Below are 20,111 nucleotides of genomic sequence, written 5' to 3'. Positions count from 1 at the left end.
AAAGCCAACTCTGGCCAGACAGCAATGGCTTACAATGGTTGATTTTTTTCCCCCTTCAAAATGTGGTGAAATAGTAAGATCACCTAATTTTCAAAATGAAAGAGAACTTTGAAGCCTTCATGGATGGAGTAAATGCCATATGCCTGTGATCCCCAGTCCTCAGTTCCCTGTGTAGGCCCAGTACATCCTGGTCTCTGCCTAGAGAGAAAATCAGAGACAGCAAGGAAGTCTCTTGTGTCTCAGTGCTACAGGTGACTGCTGTGGGATGATCCTTCTGTACACTGTGAATATGTATTGCTCTCATTGGTTGATAATAAAGCTGTTTTGGCCTATGGCAAGGCAGGATAAGGTTAGGAGGAACAAGCAAACTGAGGACTCAGAGGAAGAGGGGTGGAGTTGGGGGAGATGTGAGCCAGCTGCCCAAGAAGCAAGATGCCAGAGGACCAGAAAAGCCATGGCTACATGGCAATACATAGATTAATAGAAATGGGTTAATTTAAATGTAAGAACTAGTTAGTAATAAGCCTGAGCCATCTGCCAATCATTTATAATTAATATAAGCCTCTGTGTGGTAATTTGGGAAGTGGCTGTTGGTTATTTGGGAACAGGTGGTCAGGACATAAAGTTCCACCTCCAGTTACAACAGACCTAAAGGTTCTGACACTAAGGGACACAGCACCTTTTAACTGCAGGTTGTAAAGAAACAAGTGTCCCTTCCATCAGCCAGGCAATGTGTAGGCAGCCTGTTTTGTCATCCACCCATCCCAGCCATCTCACCCACTCTGTGCTGGTCTCTGAACAAGCCACACTCTTCTACAGGCCTCTGTGGCTGCCCTAGGCTGAAGCACTCACTCTATAGTGTGTAAAACTGAATAATAACATAATAATACATCATGTATTTTAAAAATTTCTGCTTATAAATTATACACTGTTAACTATTATATAATGTTAAGACATTATTTTGTGTAACCATTATATAGTAGTAAAGTATATTATATTATCATTTTATTAATATAATAACATCAAATAAACTATATTATATACGATTGTAACATGTAATACATGATACATAAAATGGCATGTATTATATTCATATACAATGTTATATGTATGTATTATATTTTTATATATTTGTTTATATATATGTATCTGATAATCTCCTATGTGTCCCTCAAGCCTCCCATCTGCAACCAAGCCTCCAGCTCTAGGATATTGGAGGTTCCTAGCCCAGAAGCCTTCCTACCAAGCTAACGTGCTCTCCCCTCTAAGAATACAGGGGATGGGAGTGGTTCTGGCCTACACAGGGTTGTAAAACTCCAGAAAGGTCATCGAATAATCAGGATTTGGAGCCTCCTTGAAAGAGCACTGGTGGATCTGACATGGCTCAGTTGTATTTTCTTAGTTCCTGGCCTCCCTTTTCTTGAGTGACCTCCTTATCCCTGATCTCAGCTGTCCTCAGCTTCGCTGGACCACGGCACTCAAATGTTTTAGAAGTAATATTTACTGTGTGGCCTAGGAAACAGACACATATGTGTGAAACCACTCTCCTGACATGACGTTGACCTTTGCGACATGTGACCAGTTCTGAGAGCGTCCATCCCATTCCATTTAGTCCAGTTCTACTCTGTGCGATTTCATCCCACCCATTTTTGTTTTAATGATATTTCTGATCTATGAACCACGAGTGAGTGATGATGCCACCCTGAGAACAGTGTCCTTACACCTGTCATTGTCAACCACTCTCCACTGTCCTCCATGCTCAGGTGCAGACCCGCCATCACGGTCAGTCTTGGTCCCCTTCTCCTCTGGTCTTCATTCCTTCCTTTGTGCCTGGAGTCTCTAGTCCGTCTTGGTCACACTCCCCTTTCCCTCCCTTCCCCTTCACAGCACAAGCTTGACCAACCTCAGATCCATTCTTGACCCTTTGTACACCTGACTCAAGGCCTGCTATTCAGTGGCTCCCATGTCATTCAGGTTCAAACCCAAGTCCTCCAGTCCTGGCTTTCCTATGCTTCCCCCCCCCCCCCCCCCGGACCTTAGCTCCCACTCTTCATCCCCTCTCCCCTTGTTTAGCAGGAAAGAGCCTGGACATGTCCCCTCCACCACAAGGATCGGGGCCTCTCTCGCTGCAGAGTCGAGCTTTCCCCTCTTCTTAGTTCAAGGATTCTGACTTTAAAATGTCACCTGTTGTCCCTCCCTCACATAAGCCTGAGGCTTTCCAGATACCTGTGGCCAGCTAATACACCCTGCTTGTGGGTTTGTGTTGTTGCCTGTGACTTTCCGTTAACATGTGAGACCCGGGAGCTTCTGATGTCTTGTTCACAAGAATGTTCATGGTTATAATTGCTGGAGATGGGTGGTGGGGTCATGGAGAGTCTTTAAGCTGGGCCCTTTATCTTTGCGTATAGTTGAAATTTTCCATGATAAAAAGCTACTTTAAAGGTCTGCTGAAAACCTGGCATGGTGGCTCATGACCATCATCCCAGCACATGGTAGGGCGGCAGCAGGAAGATCAGGAGTCCAAGGGCAGTCTCAGTTACATGAGACCCTGCCTCAAAAACAAACCATCAAAAGCCTATTGAAGGAGGAGGGGGCTGTGGCATTTCTCCTTTAACTCACCTTCCCTACATCTTGTGGAGCTGGCTGCAACATCACCGAACAGGGTAGGTAGTCAGGAAACTGGAAAGACAAAAACAAAACCATTTCATTCAGAGGGGCTATTCGACATGCAGTATAAAACCATCATGCAAGATGACACAAAAAGACAGAATTCTCCCGCTCCCCTAACTCCCAGGACACTGATTTAAAAATCTCCAGCATGCATAGAAACATACAAATGAAGTTGTACACAGGGCACATGTTCACTGGGACCAAATGTATCTCACTATCTGGTTCACTCACCTCAATAGCCCTTATCCTACTCAGAAATCTTTCTAACCATTTTTACACACCATGAATTACAATTTCTCTCCACAGTGCTTAGAGCTTCCACAGTGCACACTTCATGTAGCCATTCCTCTTTGTTGGACACTTACATGGTATTAAATTTTTTGCCATTATAAAAAATACCACAAGCAGTGCTGTAATCCCAGCACTCAGGAGGCAGAGGCAGGTGGATCTCTGTGAGTTTGAGGCCAGCCTGGTCTACAGAGTGAGATTCAGGACAGGCAGGGCTGTTTACACAGAGAAACCCTGTCTTGAAAAACCAACAACAAACAAAATAAAACAATGCCACAATAAATAGATATCTTCAAACCCTTTAGTCCAGTGTTAGCCAATTAATGCTGTGTTACATTAATGCTGTGTTACATTAATGCTGGGCCAGAAAGGGACCAGATTCAGACTAGAATCATAGTTTATTGTTTGGGGTGAGGGAGACACAGGGTCTTTCTCTATTTAGTCTATGCTGGCCTTGAACTTTCAATCCTTCTGCCTCTGCTTCCATATTGCTGAGATTCCTATTGTATGCCATTATTCATGGCTGAAAAACCACATTTTCAAAAGATTTATTACTTTCTAAATGTTATGTGTATGAGTGTTTTGCCTACACGTATATATGTGTACTGCATGTGTGCCTGACACTCATGGAGCCCTAAAGAGGGTGATTGAACCTTTGAAACTGGAGTTATAGGTAAGTGTAAACTGCCATTTAGATGCTGAACACTGACCCCTGGTCCTCTGCAAGAGCAGCTAACCGCTGAGCCATCTCTCCAGGCTTTGGCTGTTGCTTGTTGGGTTTTTTGTTTGTTTTTCTGTACAGGGGACCAAATTCAAAAACCAAATTAGTCTAGACAAGTGCTCCAGCACCAAACTATACCTCCAGCACCTAAAGATCTCATCTCATTACTAGCCAGGCATGCTGGCTCATGCACTTGGGAGGCAGAGGCAAGAGGATCTGAGTTTGAGGGCAGCCTGATCTACATAGTGAGCTCCAGGACAGCCTGGAGAACCTGTCTCCAAAAAAAAAAAAAAAAAAAAAAACCCATTTCTAAAGATTTTTTAAAAATTTTTTTGTATTCTTTGGGGTGAGAGTTGAGACAGGATTTCTCTGTGTACCCTGGCTATCTTATGTAGAACTCACTGTGTAGACCAAACTGGCCTCAAACTCAGCAATCTGCCGGCCTCTACCGTGCTGATATTAAAGATATATGCCACTATATCTGGCCTAATTTTTTTGTGTTTTTGAGACAGGGTCTCTCTGTGTAGCTCTGGTTGACCTGGAACCCATTATGTAGACCAGGCTGGCCTTGAACTTACAGAGATCCTCCTGCCTCTGCCTCCTGAGTACTGGGATTAAAGGCATATACCAACATACCTGGCCTCTAATGGTTTTTGATATGCATTGACATGTCACCAAAAGAAGTTATGTCATTTCAGGTTCTCAGCAGAGGTGCATAGGAGCACCCAGGACTAAAGAACTTTGTTTGTTTCTATTTTCAAGACAGGGTTTCTCTGCATAGTCCTGGTGGTCCTGGAACATGCTCTGTAGACTAGGCTGACCTTAAATTCAGAGATCCGCCTGTCTCCTCTTCCTGAATGCTGGGATTAAAGGTATGAACCACCACGCGTGGCTAAATAATCTTTTTAAAAAGAATTTTCTATTAATAATTGTGGTAACATAGAATGTCATAAAATCTTACCATTTTAGCTCATTTCAATGTATGTTTCATTGTGATTAAATCTGTTCACACTGCCCACAACAGTCCCCACCATTTGTCTCCAGAGCCTTTTCCATTGACCCAAAGAGAAGCTCTATCCATAGAGCCTGGAATCCCTGTCCTCCCCACACGCCAGTAGACCTGGTCTCCTACTTTCTGTCTTAATGAATGGGCTATGCCCATCGCATCAAGGAAGTGGGACTGTCTGACACTGTTTTTCCTTTTGTGTCCGGCTTCTCTTATGTGGCATCATGTTTTGGGGTCCATCCATGTTCTGACTTGGGCAGTTTCATGAAACTGAACCACAGCATACGTGGAGGAAGAGCATATGTCAATAAGATAGTAACGGTGCAAACAGAAAGGGCCGCGGTAGCTTCCCCGCCCCCGGCTCTTGCCCAGGACTTGGGTTTCACTGGGTGATACATGGGCCTCAGGAGAGGTGAGGGGACAGACCAAGGCCCTGACTCAATTCCCAGCACCATGTGGGGAAGCAGGGTGGGGGCAAAAGGGTAAAGAAAGATACTTTCTCTACCAAGACCTCCTGTCCATAGGGGGCTCTTGCTTGCTTAGAACTCCCTGGGGCCATCTGTGGGTCATGGCTACCAGTTTATTTTTATAGCTGAATGAGAAAAGACAGAACACATTCTCATCTAATTAGGCAGTCAGATGAAGGAAAATATCCAAAGGGCAGGTTGAAATGGTGCCTTCAGAGGCAGGGAGGCTATTTTCAAAGACTTAAAAACAGACAATCACAGACCATGCAATCTAGAATTTCTTTCAAGGGTGCAATTTACAGGCCCGCATATGTGAAATCCTCCCTCTGCCCCCTTCTCTTTGCCCCATTCCCATTGTAAGGTACTGTGGATGAAGGAGGCAAGCCAGGGGAGCAGCAGGGAAAAGAGAGCTCACCGTGAGCAGAAATGGGTACGTGTTGTCTCCCAGTTTCTTGAGCAGGCTCTCCTGGAGTTGGGTAGGGGCACTCATGGCCCCAACGGGAGGGTATACCTGGACCCGAGAAAAGTACAGGTCCCTGCGGAAGGTCAGGCCAATCACATCAATGTCCTCTTGGCCATAGCGGAAGGCGCAAGTCAGAGTGACATACACTGGGAAGAAGATGCACACAGGTGAGACCTGGTCCATTGCGCAGGCCCGTCTACCCCAGCCACTTCCACTGGGCTGAGCCAGCAACAGAGTGACCATACCACACTGTCTGCCCCGGTTCCAGGCTCTGCTGCCTGGAAGGAATAGGGGCCGAGAGACTAATACTCTGCAGCTGGCTGACACATTTTGAGAGAATCAGCACGTTCCTAGGGTTAGAGTTCGTTATCCTAAACAGGGCTGTCACAGGATTGAGAGGCATCTCCCTGGCAACCACATTATTTTTGCTAGGATGGTAGAAATCTGTCGACAGGGCTGGCAAGACGGCTAATTGAGGAAAGGTGTCTGCTGCCAAGCCTGACAACGGAAGTCCATCTCCAGGACCCACATGGCAGCAGGAAGGAACCAACTCTTCCACAAGTTGTCCTCTGACCTCCACAGGTGTGCCTTAGTGTTTCTGCATCTATCACATACGTACTACGTACATACACACACTACATAAGTAACAATGTAATCAATGTTTAAAAATATGCAGACAGACAACATGTGCAGTCCACCCATCCTCCTGTGTCCGCTCTCCCACCCTCCCTCCGCCTGGTCCACCAGCTTGGGGACCTGGAGTTGGACGTCTGAAATGGTGCTAATGTGCTTGCTTGGGTTAGAGAGGGCAGGACATCTGGAGAGACAGACAGACAAAGAGTGCTAGAAGCGAAAATGACATGTGCCTGAGCCATGTGGAGGCCGAGGGAACAGTCAAAGGCCTGGGCCAGGCAGAGAGACAAAATCAAACCGGAAAAGTTTCAGGTATAGTCTTTGTACACTGCTCAGAAGCATATTAAGCATTCTCTAAATCACCACTTCCCAAAATTCTCTCTGATTAAAGACAGCCTGTGCCCAGTGTATGAAAGTTCCTGTCAAGTTTTTTGAAGACAGGAAGTGCACAGTTCTTCATTGCAAGGCTTGTCAAAGTGGTGCCTCAAGTCCTCTAGTTTGCCTGAGAATTTGCCAGCCCACACCTGACATATTCTAGCGGGTACATCCAAGGTTTAGAACAATGCCTTGTGGTTGCCAGTAGCAACCACTCCAAAGGCATATTTAGAATGGAACTGAGTCAGCGACATTATCATAAGCATAGCTCGAATCTGTTCTAATTCAGTTTTTTCAACTGTCATTAGTAACAAATGGCTTGCCACACACATCACAACTGCCAGAGATCTCAAGGGCACCGTGATACTGTGGCACAGAACTTTGCAAGGACGCAGAAAAATAAACTCTGGGTTTTATCCCCTTGCCTCTCAATAGGCATGGTTTCCCACATGAAAGCCTATCATCCACAGAGATAACCTTCACTGCCAGAAGGACGGGCAGTGAGGAGGAGCCAGGGGTTCATTCATCTTACCTTTCTTCCCCTTCACAAGCTCGGGATCCACCAACACAACACCATCTAAAACCAAAAGGGAGAAAACCCAGAGAGTGAGATCAAGAAAACCAGACATCTGCCTTTAAAGCTATATACAATATGGTGTCTTCTGTTTTTATTTTGGAGGTAGGCGGTTGAGATTGGGTCTCATGTAGCCCAGGCTAGCCTTGGATTTGCTATGTACATAGCTAAGGATGACCATAAACAAGTAATCCTCCTACCTCCAGGCCTGATTCACCAAACCAGCTTGCTTTTTATTGTTTTTAAGAATAGTAGTTTTGTTATTAGGGGTTGGAGAGATGGTTCAGCAGTTACGAGCACTTGCTGCTCTTGCACAGGACCTGGGTTTGGTCCCCAGCACCCATATGGCAACACAGAACTGTCTGTAACCCCAGTTTCAGAGGGGCCAATGCCTCTTCTGCCCTCCAAGGGCTCTTGCATGCATGTGGTGCACATACATACAGGCAGGCCCATACACTTGCACATACAAGAGTAAGAACAGTAATTTTTAAAATGTGGCTCTGGGGATCAAATTCAGATTGTGAATCTTGGCAGCAAGAATCCTTACCCACTGAGGGAGTGTTTATTTTCAGTGCTTAAAATTGCCAAGTTCCCCCATACTTCTTTCAAACGTTTGATAGATAGTAAATGCTTATCAAGCCAGAGGAAGTTGCAGAGCCAGTACACAGGGCTCCGGTGTCCTCTGTCCCATTGCCTCCTGAGCTTACGACTTATAAACATGGACAAGCACACCATGGCTGTGCACAGGTCTGTGCTACTTTATCACAGGTGACCCACGTCACAAGCATGACAGTCGACATTTAGAATTGTCCTTTGGGCTCTCTCGTGCCACCCATCCCTGCTCCACCATCCTCAGCCTCTGGCAAGCACCGTCTGTAGAATTTTGTCACCATGAGAGCGTTACATAAGTGGAACCATGAAGTCCACACCCCTTTGAGATTGCTCTTGTTACCCAGCATAATGCCTTAGAGATCTCCAAGTTGTTGCAGGTATCAATAGGTCACACTTCTTACACCCTCTCCCTTCCTTCCTTCCTTCCTTCCTTCCTTCCTTCCTTCCTTCCTTCCTTTCTTTTTTGAGAAAGTGTCTCTCCTATACAGTCCAGGCCGACATCAGATTCTCAATCCTCCTACCTCAGTTTCCCAAGTGCTGGGAAACCATGTACGCCATAACAACTAGCTGCTTGTTCTTTTTTTGTGATTGAATAGTAGTCCATGGTATGGATATACCACAGTTTGTTTAGCCTTATTCATCTACTGAAAGAGAGATTTTCGTTCTTTTTGGTTTGGAGCTTCTGTGAACAACTATGTCCAGCCAGGTTTTGTATGCATGGTTTTGCCTTCTCAACAAATACCCAGGAGTGCTACTGTTGGGTCCTATGGTAAGTGTAGATTCAGTTCCTAAAGAAGCTGCCAAGCTGCCTTCCTAGTGGCTGGAGCACTGCACACTCCCAGCAGCGGTGCACAGGGGCCAGTTCCTTGGCATCCTCATGACTGGCACTGCCACTGCCTGTTCTTGGCCATCTTTCTTTCTGCATTTGAAAAATTGAAATATATTAATATTGTGTCAGGAAAATCACATATAGGAACAGTTTTTTTTAACAGATAGTTGGATTCCTAGGTGTTTCCTAGAGTCTAGGTGGCTCTGGAGATATAAGGAATGGCCGGTCCAGCCACATATTCACCCAGAAACACATATAGAAGCTATTGGCGGTGGTTTTTGGCTACTTCCTCCCTTAGGTCCAGTGCATTTAAAGTTTTAGGATCAGGACAATTTCTGTTGTCTCTGGATTCTCCAACCCATTTACCTCAGACATCTTCTCTTGCTCAAAGCCTCCTTTGAGTCTTTATGTGTTTCCTTTGCATAAGTTTGAGGGTACAATCTATCACGATGGGGAAAATATGGAGGCAGGAGCTTGAGGCAGCTGGCCACAATGCATGCCCAGTCAGGAAGCAGAGAGATGAATGTTTTCTTGTAGTACTAAAGATTGAGCCCAGGGCCTTGCACTAGGCAAGTGCTGAGCTACAAACCAGCCCTTTAATTTTTTTTTTTAAATTTGAGGGTCCAGCAAGATGGCTTAGTGGGTAAAGGTGCTTGCTGCACAGTCCTGGCAACCTGAGTTCAGTCCGTGGAACCATACACAGGTGCAAGAGAATTGACTATACCACATTGTCCTTTGATCTCCACACATATGCCCTCCCCCCCAAATAAATAAATAACTGTAAAAATAAACTGTTTCTGGTCAACCAGTAGCCACTTGATGTCATTTTCATTTGTATCTCTTTGGTTAGATTTTTTGTTACATTGAATTTTTAAATATTTGTTATATATATATATATATATATATATATATATATATATATATATATATATATAGAGAGAGAGAGAGAGAGAGGTGTTTGCCTATATGTATGTATGTATGTACGCATTTATGTATATCATTTACATGTACTGTGCACAGAGGCAAGAAGGGGGCATCACATGTTCTGGAGATGGAGTTACACATGGTTGTAAGCTGCTGTGTGGGTGCTGGGAACTGAATTTAGGACCTCTGCAAGAGCAGCCAATGCTCTTAACCTCTGAGCTATCTCTCCAACCTGAGATCCATCTTTTTGTTTGTGTTTTTGAGACAAGGTCTTTCTATGCAGCCCTGGCTGTCCAGAAACTCATCATGTAGACCAGGCCGGCTTTGACTTCATAGAGATCCACCTGCCTCTACCTCCCAAATGCTGAGATTAAAGGCATGTGCCACTGTGCCGCTGCATCACCGTGCCTGGCTGGAACTCCTTTTTTTTTTTTTTTTTTTTTTAAATGAAAAACTAGTCATTGTCTGATGACTAATAAAAAACTAGCATTAAATTTTCCTCCAAATTCAACTTACCTACAGGCTCTACTTGGCTGACGTGGTCAACATAGTCTCTCTTCCCCAGGTAAATAGTCACCTGTGGGAAGAACAAAGGCATTCACTTAGCCGCCAACAACCCCAAGCTTTCCAGTAGTGTTCTTCTCTTCCTCTTATTCAGTGCTGAGCATCGAACCCAGGGCCACACACATGCAAGGCAAGCCCTCTACCCTGGAGCCTCAGCCCTTTCCGTTAGTCTTCAAAGGAGGAGTCACTTGGCTCCACAGCTGCTCTGTGGCTTCCTTCTCTCCCGGCTGTGGGTAAAGATGGTTCATTCCAAGTACAGGGTGCTTTCTTCCAGCCCTCTATCAGCTCCCAGGAATTCTTTCCATCCACATGGATGGCGGGAATCCTTTCCACTCTGTTCTGTCCTTCCCATCAAGCTCAGGTCCGTATAAACAACCCATACACTCGTGGAAGGTTATGCCTATGGACACGGTCAGCTTTCTATTTCTAGCTGTGCACTGAAAGGCCTTGTCTTCTTGTTCAGAGACTTTCTGGACTAGCCAAAGAAGTAGGAATTCCAGAGGAGCCTGACATGCCATTGGGTGAGCTCTGCACAGGTAACCGGTAACCACTCGCTCAGGAAGGAGGTGGTGGAGCTGAGTTGGTGGGAACGCCATCCCTGCTCTTGGTAGCCAGTCTCCTTACCTATTCTTCTGTAAAGCTGCTTCCCTGCTGCTCACTGCTCTACCAAAGGACCACAAAGTCCTTGAGGTGAGGATCTAGAGCAGTAGTTCTCAACCCTCCTAACGCTGTGACCCTTTAATAGAGTTTCTCATGTTGTGGTGACCCCAACCATAAAATTATTTTTGTTGCTACTTCATAACTGTAATTATGCTCCTGTTATGAATTGTAATGCAAATATGTTTTCCAATGGTGAAAGAGTCGTTAAACTCGCCGCAAAGGGGTCGCAACCCACAGGTTGAGAACTGATGATCTAGGGTGTTCTATGCCCCTTTCAGCCTTCTCAGTATTTATTACAGCCTATGATTATACATAGAGGGATTCAGTCAGTGCTTGCTAAGTACACCAATGAGCAAAACCCCATCCCCTGGCTAGTACACATTTTTTATTTCTGCAAACATTCCAAATGATTTTTGACATTAAATTATGTCTTATACTCAAATCCTCTACCATGTATCATTTGTCCCCAGGGTGGGTCCATTTGCATGACTGATGGTGGAGGTTGTATCAAGCAAATGCCTCTAGATCCCTATTAACAGAGAAGATCCCGTGAGAAACCTCGAACATCTGTGCACGGTGTTTTGCAGGTCTCAGCAGCCTGGGAAGGGTGGGATCTGGGCATGGGATGCAGGGACATTGCAAAGTGTGCAGCAGCAGGCGCCAAGCTTCACCCTCTAGATCAGAGTTCCACTCCGAGGCTAGCCCAGCTGACTCACCCAGTGAACTCCCTGGCCCTCTGTTTTCTATGTAGAATGGACCCAAAAGTAGAGGGAGAGAGAAGGGGGAGCTGGTGTTTGCCCCCTGCTTTCCTGCCTGGCCCATGGCTGGCACATTCTTCTAAACATGGTCATAGTTCCCAGAAGGTGACCTGTTGGCTTCTGGGTTCTGAAACCTGCTGGATACCCCATCCCCTCAGGCCAGGGAAGCACCTGTGCCCAGTGCTACAGACCCAACCAGACCAGATGGGACTAAGTTCCCAGTGGTAGTAGACCTTGAGTTTTACCCAGGAACACAAACTTTCCTCAAATCCAACCTATCTGTGCTCTTGCAGGAACCCTAACATGTGGCTACCTCCTGATTCATAGATGTGCCTGCTCCCTCCCTCCTGTAGAAGAGCATCCAGTTCCTTGAAAGTGGCCAACAGGATCCTTACCTCTGGGCTCCAGGCCCCTCTGCCTTCACCTTGGCCTTGGCCATGGCAGCTCTGATGAACCCATCTGTTCCTGCTGCCTGCACAGCAAGGAAGGTCCTTCAGCCACATCTCTAGCTGAGGAAGCCCCTACCCATGCTTCAAGAGAACAATTGGGCACTTCAAGTCTCTTGCATCTCAGCATACTCTGGCTGTCCCTGCGTTACTTTGAGATAGTGTTTCTCATTCTATAGTACAAGCTATCCTAGAACATACAGTGTAGCCCAGGCTGACTTCAAACGTCCTGCCTTAGCCTCTGGAAGTGCTGGAATTAGGGGCACCAGTCATCATGAATAACATCTTTCAGCCTATGGTACCACAGGAACATTCAAGATCTGCAACCCCATCCCAGTACATGCCCTCATCTGGCTTCAGGACTATGGAGGCCTCACCATGTCACTGGTCTGTGGGGACAAAACCTCTCCAGGTTTCTACCTTTAGGTTTGAGGTAAGTGGTGGGGAAGAGGCAGGCCAAGGGTGTGGTCAGGGAGGAGGGGGAGCTCTGCCTTTGAAGGAGGCTCTGCCTGAGCAGACAGCACAGGCAGGTGGCTGGACAACGGGCAGGAGCGGCTCTCTGGGCAAAAGAGACGGCAAGATGCCCGAGTGAAAAGAATGCTTCTGGAGTCAACAATGGCCTCCTTTGCAGCAGGTGGCCACAGAGTGAGGGTGAAGGCTGAGTGAGGCAAGGTCATTAGGACTCAGGCCTGAGGAGCCCAGGAAGACTCTAGACACTGGTCATTTCAAATTCAAAACAACTCTGGAAGATGAGATTGGCCCTGTCTTCTACAGACACTGAGCTCTGGGCCCTGCTGGAAGCTAAGTGGAAGGAGGATTAGCAAGGAAAGCCAGGCATGCAGCCTCTTTATGTTTGGGAAAAGAGAGGGTTGAAGAGTCTCCAGGAGCATGAAGGTGAGGAGATGGGGGAAGCATTTTCTTCTCCCAAGCTTTGGCTGGAAGAGAGAGAACTAGAGCTGGAGGCCAAGGGGAGCTTTTGATAGTCATTATTATAAGAGGCAGGGTGCTGAGACATTTTTTATTTTTGAGACAGGGTTTAACTATGTAGCCCTGGCTGTCCTGGAACTTGCTATGTAGACCAGGCTAGCCTCAAACTTAGATTCATTTGCCTCTGCCTCCTGAGCACAGGGATTAAAGGTGTGTGCTGTCAAGCCCAGCAAAGACCTGTTCTCACTCTGGGAAAGGCTGTAGATCCAACCCAGATTAAATGGGACTAAGTTCCCAGCGGTGGTACATCATGAGTCTTACCCAGGGGTGAGTGACTCTGACCTCAGTTGGGAACAAGACCACTCTTCTACTGCCCTGGAAAGACATAGCAAGGACAGGAACAGGTGGAAGAGAAGGGTTGCCATGCAAAACCAACAGACTTCTGGCACCCCACCTACAACTAAGCACATCTTCTTCCTGGCTAAAACAGCCAGTCACACTCAAGATCCACACTATCCTCGTTAGGTAGCATGCTAAGAGGAGGCCAGCTCTAATGGGTTTCCCTCGCTCTTCTCTCCCCTCTCCCAACTCTGCCTTTTTCTTTAACATTTTTTTGTTTTTATATGTATGAATGTTTTGCCTGCTTGTATGTATGTATGTATGTATGTATGTATGTATACTGTGTGTGCCTGGTGCCTGCAGAAGCCAGAAGAGGGCAACTGATCCCCTAGAACCTGAGTTATGAATGGTTGTTAGTTGCCAGGTGGGTGCTGGGAACTGAACCCAGGTCCTCTGCAAAAGCAACAAGTGCTCTTAACTGTTGAGCCACCTCTCCAGCCAGCTAGCCAGCCTGCACGCCTTCCTTTCTCTGACAAGTTCTTTCTGCGTAGCTCTTGCTGGCCTTGAATTCGGGATCCTCATGAGTGCTGAAGTCGGAAGTGTGTGCTGCCACCTCCAGCTCTGGGAATGTTTCTCGATTGCTCTGATCCAATTCTGACCGTCTAGTTCCTCTGGCTTGTGATTGGCTTAGTGCAGGCAGGTAACGCAGGCCCAACCGATGAATACAGGAGGCAAGTCTAGAGAGCTCCTGGGAAAGGTTTCCTGGCCTTTCAAAGACACCCTAAGAGTCACTCATCTCTCTGTGCTTCCTGCCTAAGGACCAACCACCTCACGCTCCTGCCACCAAGCCAGCCCCACTGTGTTGGACTGTACCCTCAAACCATGAACCGAAGTGAGCTGGGGTGCTCACCACCAGCCTGAGGATATCACAGAAGAAAGAATCACAGAGAAACAGCTGCAGAGGCCAGGCACCCCAAGACTGGGGCAGACAGAGGTTGCCATTGAAAACCCCAGTACATGAAACATTAATTGACAGATTCTCCTCCACTCTGACCCTTGGACCAGCAAAAAACTAAGCAGGGCCTGGCAGCACATGCCTGCAATCCTAGTTTCTCAGGAGGCCAAGGCTGGAGGAGTCCAAGTTCAAGACCAGCCTTGGAAACTCCATAAGATTCTGTCTCAAAATAGAAATAAAATTAGAGCTGGGGATATATATAGCTCAGTGGTGGGGTTCTGGCCTAGCATGTATGAGGCCCCAAGTGTCATTCCCTGGTACCACAGGAGGGAAGGAGAGAGGGAGGGAGGGAGGGAGGGAGGAAAGGAGGGAGGGAAAGAGGAAATACATTTCTTGTTCAAATGATTTCTGTTTAGACACCAGGTGCATTTCAAGGAGGCATGGCCATAGACAACGGATGTCTGTTAGGTACTGGGGGGAAATGGTAAGTGACCATGGAAACTGGCACAAAGTGATTCCTTTCCTGTCGGAAGTGGAGATGAAAGGGGCTGAACCGACACCGTGGGAATGAGCCCCGGCGAACGAAAAGATGTAGGGTACCAAAGCTGTCACCACAAAGAACCCATGTGCCTGATGAAAATGATGACACTTCTGGCCCACAGAGGAGCAGGCAGGAAGGGACACGGGAAAAGCCGACTCCTCTGTGAGGCACCATAAGGGAACCGGTGGGAGACTGAGGCAGAGCTGCACTGTCCGTTAGGTAGCTACTAGATACGCCAGCCCTAGTGTGTTTTCAAATTGGTCTGCGCTGTAACACACAACACATTCCCGTAACTTAGCAAGGAAGAGTAACAAGGTTGTGGGGACAACGGGACTGAGAGATGGTGGGATGCAGGATCCACCAGTGTTCCTTGGTCCCCTCACTGATTGCCCAGCCCGTGGACATAGAGCATCCCTAGGCCTCCTGGTAGCTGGATGTTGGTCATGGTTACACTTGACAAATGTCTGCTTCCTGTTGTTCTTACAGTAATCTCCATGAAGCCACTCTCTTCTGTGGCACTTACCGACTTGTCCCGAGAGACCTTCTTGAAGATGATGTGGGACTTATTGGTCTTCACACAGGCTGCCATGTTGTCCGTCCCTTGGGAACTATGTCAGGTTGGAGGGCTGGGAAAGTACAATCCCAAACATAAAATTAAGGACACTCTGGACATAAAGCGCACTCCTGAGTCTTCTTCCCTTGGACATTTCCCCCCATGGATGCTTCAGCATCCACGCTTGATCAAATCAGCTGATTGGTTGTACTTCACTGTAGGGTAAGCTTAAAAAATATTTCATTTATTTGTGTGTGCGCCACATGTGTACAAATGCCTGTGGAGGCCAGAAGAGGGTGTTAGATCCCTCAAAGCTAGAGCTGTAACCTCCTGACCTGGGTGCTGGGAACCAAACTCACGTCTTCAGGAGGAGCAGCGAGCAGCAAGTACTTGTGACTTCCGAGCCATTTCTCAAGCACCAGTACCCCCACTCTTGAAATGGGGTCTCACTACATAGCCCTGGCTAGCTTGAAACTCACTCTGTAGACCAAACTGGCCTCAAACTCATAGAAATCCACCCGCTTCTGCCTCCAGAGTGCTTGGATTAAAGGCGTGTGCTACCACATGTGGCCCAGTGTATATTTTGGTGTGTTCTGTTTTTCTTGGTAAGCTTCAAACACGTCAGTAAACTTCACCAACTAGATTCTAATGAAGTTTGGCTTTTTCTGATAAAATGTTGGTGTCATGTACTTGTCAGGTTACGTCTAAAATGCTTTCATTCCAGGTGTGGTGACGCCTACCTATTATCTCAGCACTCAAGAGACAGAGCTAGGTTGTAGAGAATTTGAGGCTAGCCTGGTCTACATAGCGAGTTCCAGGGCAGCCAGGGTTACATAGTAAGACCATATCAAACAAACAAAACCAAACAATGTTATCATAATTAGATCCTTTCTTCTTCCTCCTACTCTTCTTGTTTCATTATGTGGCCCAGGTTGGCTTCAAACTGGCAATCCTCCTGCCTACTGCCAGGATTAGAGGTGTAAACCACCATACCTGGCTTTTTTGTGCCTTGTGGTAAGCATACAGCAACCATTTCTGAAACACACCAGAACAGAACTGCTCCCCAGATGCAGTTGTCAGGAGCATATGAGAACCCCACGGTTCCATCAAGAAGGCCTTTCCCCCACCCAGCATATCTGTTCCCTCTCCTCAGTCTGACAGATAATCAGGCCATCTCACGGTCTAGGACTAAAGACCCTCCAAGTTTCTTTCCCAAGCAAAGTCCTGTGGTAGCAAACCCTAGCATTTCGCCTTGCAGAAGCATGCCTTACCTTGTGATTTGTCACCAACCAGTTGGGATGGCCAAGGAGGTCAGGAAAGGGTCCCTGTGTTTTCAGATGGTGAACAGCCAGCTCCTGTTCTGAGGCAACTGGTGAAGTCCCACCAGATGACCCCACAGGGCAAGAGTAAGGCCCCTAGCTGCCACGTGGGGAATTTGTAGGTATCTGCAGGGATGCCCAGCACTGAGGTCTCAGTGTCTAAAGCCAAATCAGATTTGAAGAGCAGAGAGGAGATTGGATTAGTGAGACGGCAGATTGGCCATTTCAGCAGTTCTAAGCATTAGCTGGGAGCTCCAATCTTCTCAGAGGATCCCAAAGATGCACAAGCTATCCTGCTGGCCTGGGGAAGGTGCAGTGGGAGGAACAGCTAATTAAAAGCTCTCTTTTTTTTCTTAATCCTAAACCTCTTTGGGTTCTGGAAATAGATAGCTTATCCCTTCGCCCCTCAACATCATCAGGAAGGGGAATGTTCAAGTGACAGGCCTGATCAGGCTCAGCAGGCATTAAGGCACTATATAAAGGAAAAGGTCAAGGAGAAATGTCAAGCTAGGGCTGGGCTGCAGGTGTCCCTCTTCTTCACTCAACATCAAGAGTCCTATTGGGCTCTCTATCTTCCTACATCTTTACATGTCCAGTATGGGTCCATGCACCACCTGGGCTTCCCTGGGCAGTAATGAGTCTACATCTGATGGGCATCCATCTCTACTTTCTAGGCCCTTCTCCACACCCAGCCCAGCCCTTCTTAGCCCTGACCCATCAATTCCCCTGCTGGGGAGGTCCTGTCATTCTTGCATGTAGACATGGGTCCTTCTCTGTGTAGCTTTGCGCCTTTCCTGGAACTCACTTTGTAGACCAGGCTGGCCTCGAACTCACAGAGATCCGCCTGCCTCTGCCTCCCAAGTGCTGGATTAAAGGCGTGCGCCACCACTGCCCGGCGTGTGACTCTTTTTCTTTACCGGTCTCTGGACCTGTAAGGCAGAGTGCCCATGACATTGTGTTTTCCTCACTTTGAGGGGAGTAATCCATACTCCCCAAAACCCTCAGGGAATGAAAGTCTGGAATGCTACGGCCACTAACTCACCTATATAGTGGCATTCACTCTAGAAATAAAACAGTAGCAACAGAAGACTTCTTGTGATACCTAGGGTGTCACTCTCTGTCCCCCAACCTGGTGGCTTTCAGTCCCTCCTGGATAACACCTGCCAGGTCCTGGCCTTATTTCTCAGTACTCTGCCCATCGCAGCACTCTGCCCACCAGCCACTGTCGGGTCTGCTGCCCTCCCTTGATTTCTGTAAACCCACCTTTTCCCTTCCTGCTCCTGCTCCTGCTCCTGCTCCTCCTCCTCCTGCTCCTCCTCCTCCTGCTCCTCCTCCTCCTGCTCCCCCCCCTCCTCCTCAGTCCTCAACACATACAACCAAAGGAGTACTTGGGACTCCACACACTTAGCAAGTCAAGAACCTGGACCACAGTAGTAACAGCTCATGATTTAGTGAAGTAGTTACCATGGTGATGGATTTGATAGTGTTTTCACACATCCGTCACTGCATTTCATTCTATTTCATCCCGTCCCCCATACACTCTCCTTTTTGCCCCCTTTATTTAGTTTGACCTAAAACTGGCCAAGCTTTTAATTCCCAAGGGAAAAACCCGACAGCTATTTGTATTATTTACTTTGAGATTGGGTCATGCTTACGTACCTGGGGGCTGGAATTACAGATGGTTGTGAACCTCCTTGTGGGTGCTGGAAACTGAACCCAGGTCCTTTCTAAGAGCAGTGAGTGCTCCTAACCACTAAGCCATGTCTCAACACTGTCTTTAAAAAAAATTCTTTTATGTGTATGTGTGTGTTGTAGTGCATGTCTGTGTATCACATGTATGTAGTACTTGCAGAGACCGGAAAAGGGCACAGGATCCCTTAGAACCAGAGTTACAGTCGTGAGCCTCCACATGAATGTTGGGAATCAAACCCAGATCCTCTGCAAGAGCAGTCAGTGTTCCTGATCACCGAGCTCTCTCTCTAGTCCTGATGTGTTTTTTTTTTTTTAAACAGAAATGCCAGCTAACAAATGTAAAAGGAATGATAAAACATTATCCAACAAAATGCAGTTGTATTAATCCTAGCTTTTTAGGTTTGCTTGTTTAGGTTTTTTTGTTTTTTCCTGGCCTGGAACTCATGGCAATCCTCCTGCACTAGCCTCCCAAGTGCTGGGATTCTAGGTGTTGTGCCACTAAACCTGACCAGTTTCTGTAGCTGGAACACTGCAGGCCCTAGAGATTGCTCTTTTCCTACAGACAGTAAAAATCCGGGCTTCCTAGTGCTCCTAACCTAGACCCATATTCCCAATCTGCTGGCTTTGGTTTCGTTTTTCTGACACAGGGTCTCGCATCTAACTTGGGCTGTCCTTGAACTCATGATCTTCCTGCCTCTCACCTTCTGGAGTGCTAGTAGTACAGTCCTACACCTTCATGCCTAGCCCTTTTATCAAGTATGTTATACTCTAGTCCCCATTCTGCCCTAATCACAGCTAGATACATCCCCTGCTCTTCAGATCTTGCATGGCCTGTCTTTCTTTTATTTCCATGGAAACGGCAAGATTATTGCCATGGTTTCCTCTTACTCCCTGGTCAACCCTAGCATGATCCCAGTGTGGTTCCGTGTGGCATGGCATGCCCACTCCCCTGGGAACTATGAGTGACAAATTTCTTTATGGTAAAGTTATTTCCTGATCTTCTGGCTCACCATACCTGAATTATAGTAAAACTTCCATCTTGAAACTTTAGGACTAGTCCTTCACCTTTAAGCCACTAAGCAGCAAGGTGATGTAGGGATGAGGTCCTTCTAGGACAAGGCGATGTAGGGATGAGGTCCTTCTAGGACAAGGCGATGTAGGGATGAGGTCCCTCTAGTACAAGGTGATGCATATGGATCTCTGTCCCAACTGCATGGGAGGTATCCATTTGGATTAGCTTGAATCCATGAAGTCTTTAGATCCTACTTCTAGCCAAAAAGGGGGATGTATTAAATTATAACAAAGTTAAGGACTCAACACCCATGTGTGTGATCCCAGACTGGATAGTCAGCTGGCTAAGTGGGGTGCACAGAACATTCTGGATGAACTGAGGAAATGTGAATGTGGTTGCGACAGTGCCAGAACAGAGGCTGGCAGATAGCTCAATGGGTAGAGTTGCTTGTTATGCAAACCTGATGATGATCCGAGTTCAATCCCTGGATCCCATGTGGGAGGGGAGAATCTGCCCCAAATCTGTGCTGTGATCTCCACGTGAGTGCTTTGGCACATGGGGGGATAGGCAGAGACCCTTATCAAAAACCAAAAAGTGGGGGGGGGGGGCGGCTAGAGAGATGGCTCAGCAGTTAAGAGCACTGGCTGCTCTTGCAGACGACTTGGGTTCAGTTCCAAGCACCCACATTGTGGTTCACAGTCCCCCTGTAACTCATTTCAGGGGACCTGACACTTTCTTCTCATCTCCACCAGCACCAGGCATGGACACGGTACATATATACAC

General features: G+C 47.0%; 1 protein-coding gene across 1 annotated transcript in view; it reads right to left on the bottom strand.

The window, feature by feature from the left end:
• Sag (S-antigen visual arrestin) overlaps positions 1–15,341 on the bottom strand; it is a 39,492-nt gene extending 24,151 nt beyond the window's left edge. Inside the window, exons 1-5 of the mRNA XM_059278723.1 lie at positions 15,276–15,341; positions 10,079–10,139; positions 7,156–7,200; positions 5,568–5,761; positions 2,620–2,679 (exon numbers count right to left, since the gene is read on the bottom strand). Coding sequence (XP_059134706.1) covers positions 2,620–2,679; positions 5,568–5,761; positions 7,156–7,200; positions 10,079–10,139; positions 15,276–15,341 — 426 coding nt within the window. The remainder of the gene's footprint in view (positions 1–2,619; positions 2,680–5,567; positions 5,762–7,155; positions 7,201–10,078; positions 10,140–15,275) is intronic.
• Between the last annotated feature and the right edge of the window lie 4,770 nt (positions 15,342–20,111).

The sequence above is a fragment of the Peromyscus eremicus genome, chromosome 13, assembly GCF_949786415.1.
Source record: "Peromyscus eremicus chromosome 13, PerEre_H2_v1, whole genome shotgun sequence".
Taxonomy (NCBI): Eukaryota; Metazoa; Chordata; class Mammalia; order Rodentia; family Cricetidae; genus Peromyscus; species Peromyscus eremicus.
Note: the sequence above shows the minus strand (reverse complement) of the source record. Positions and strands in the feature narration are given on the sequence as shown.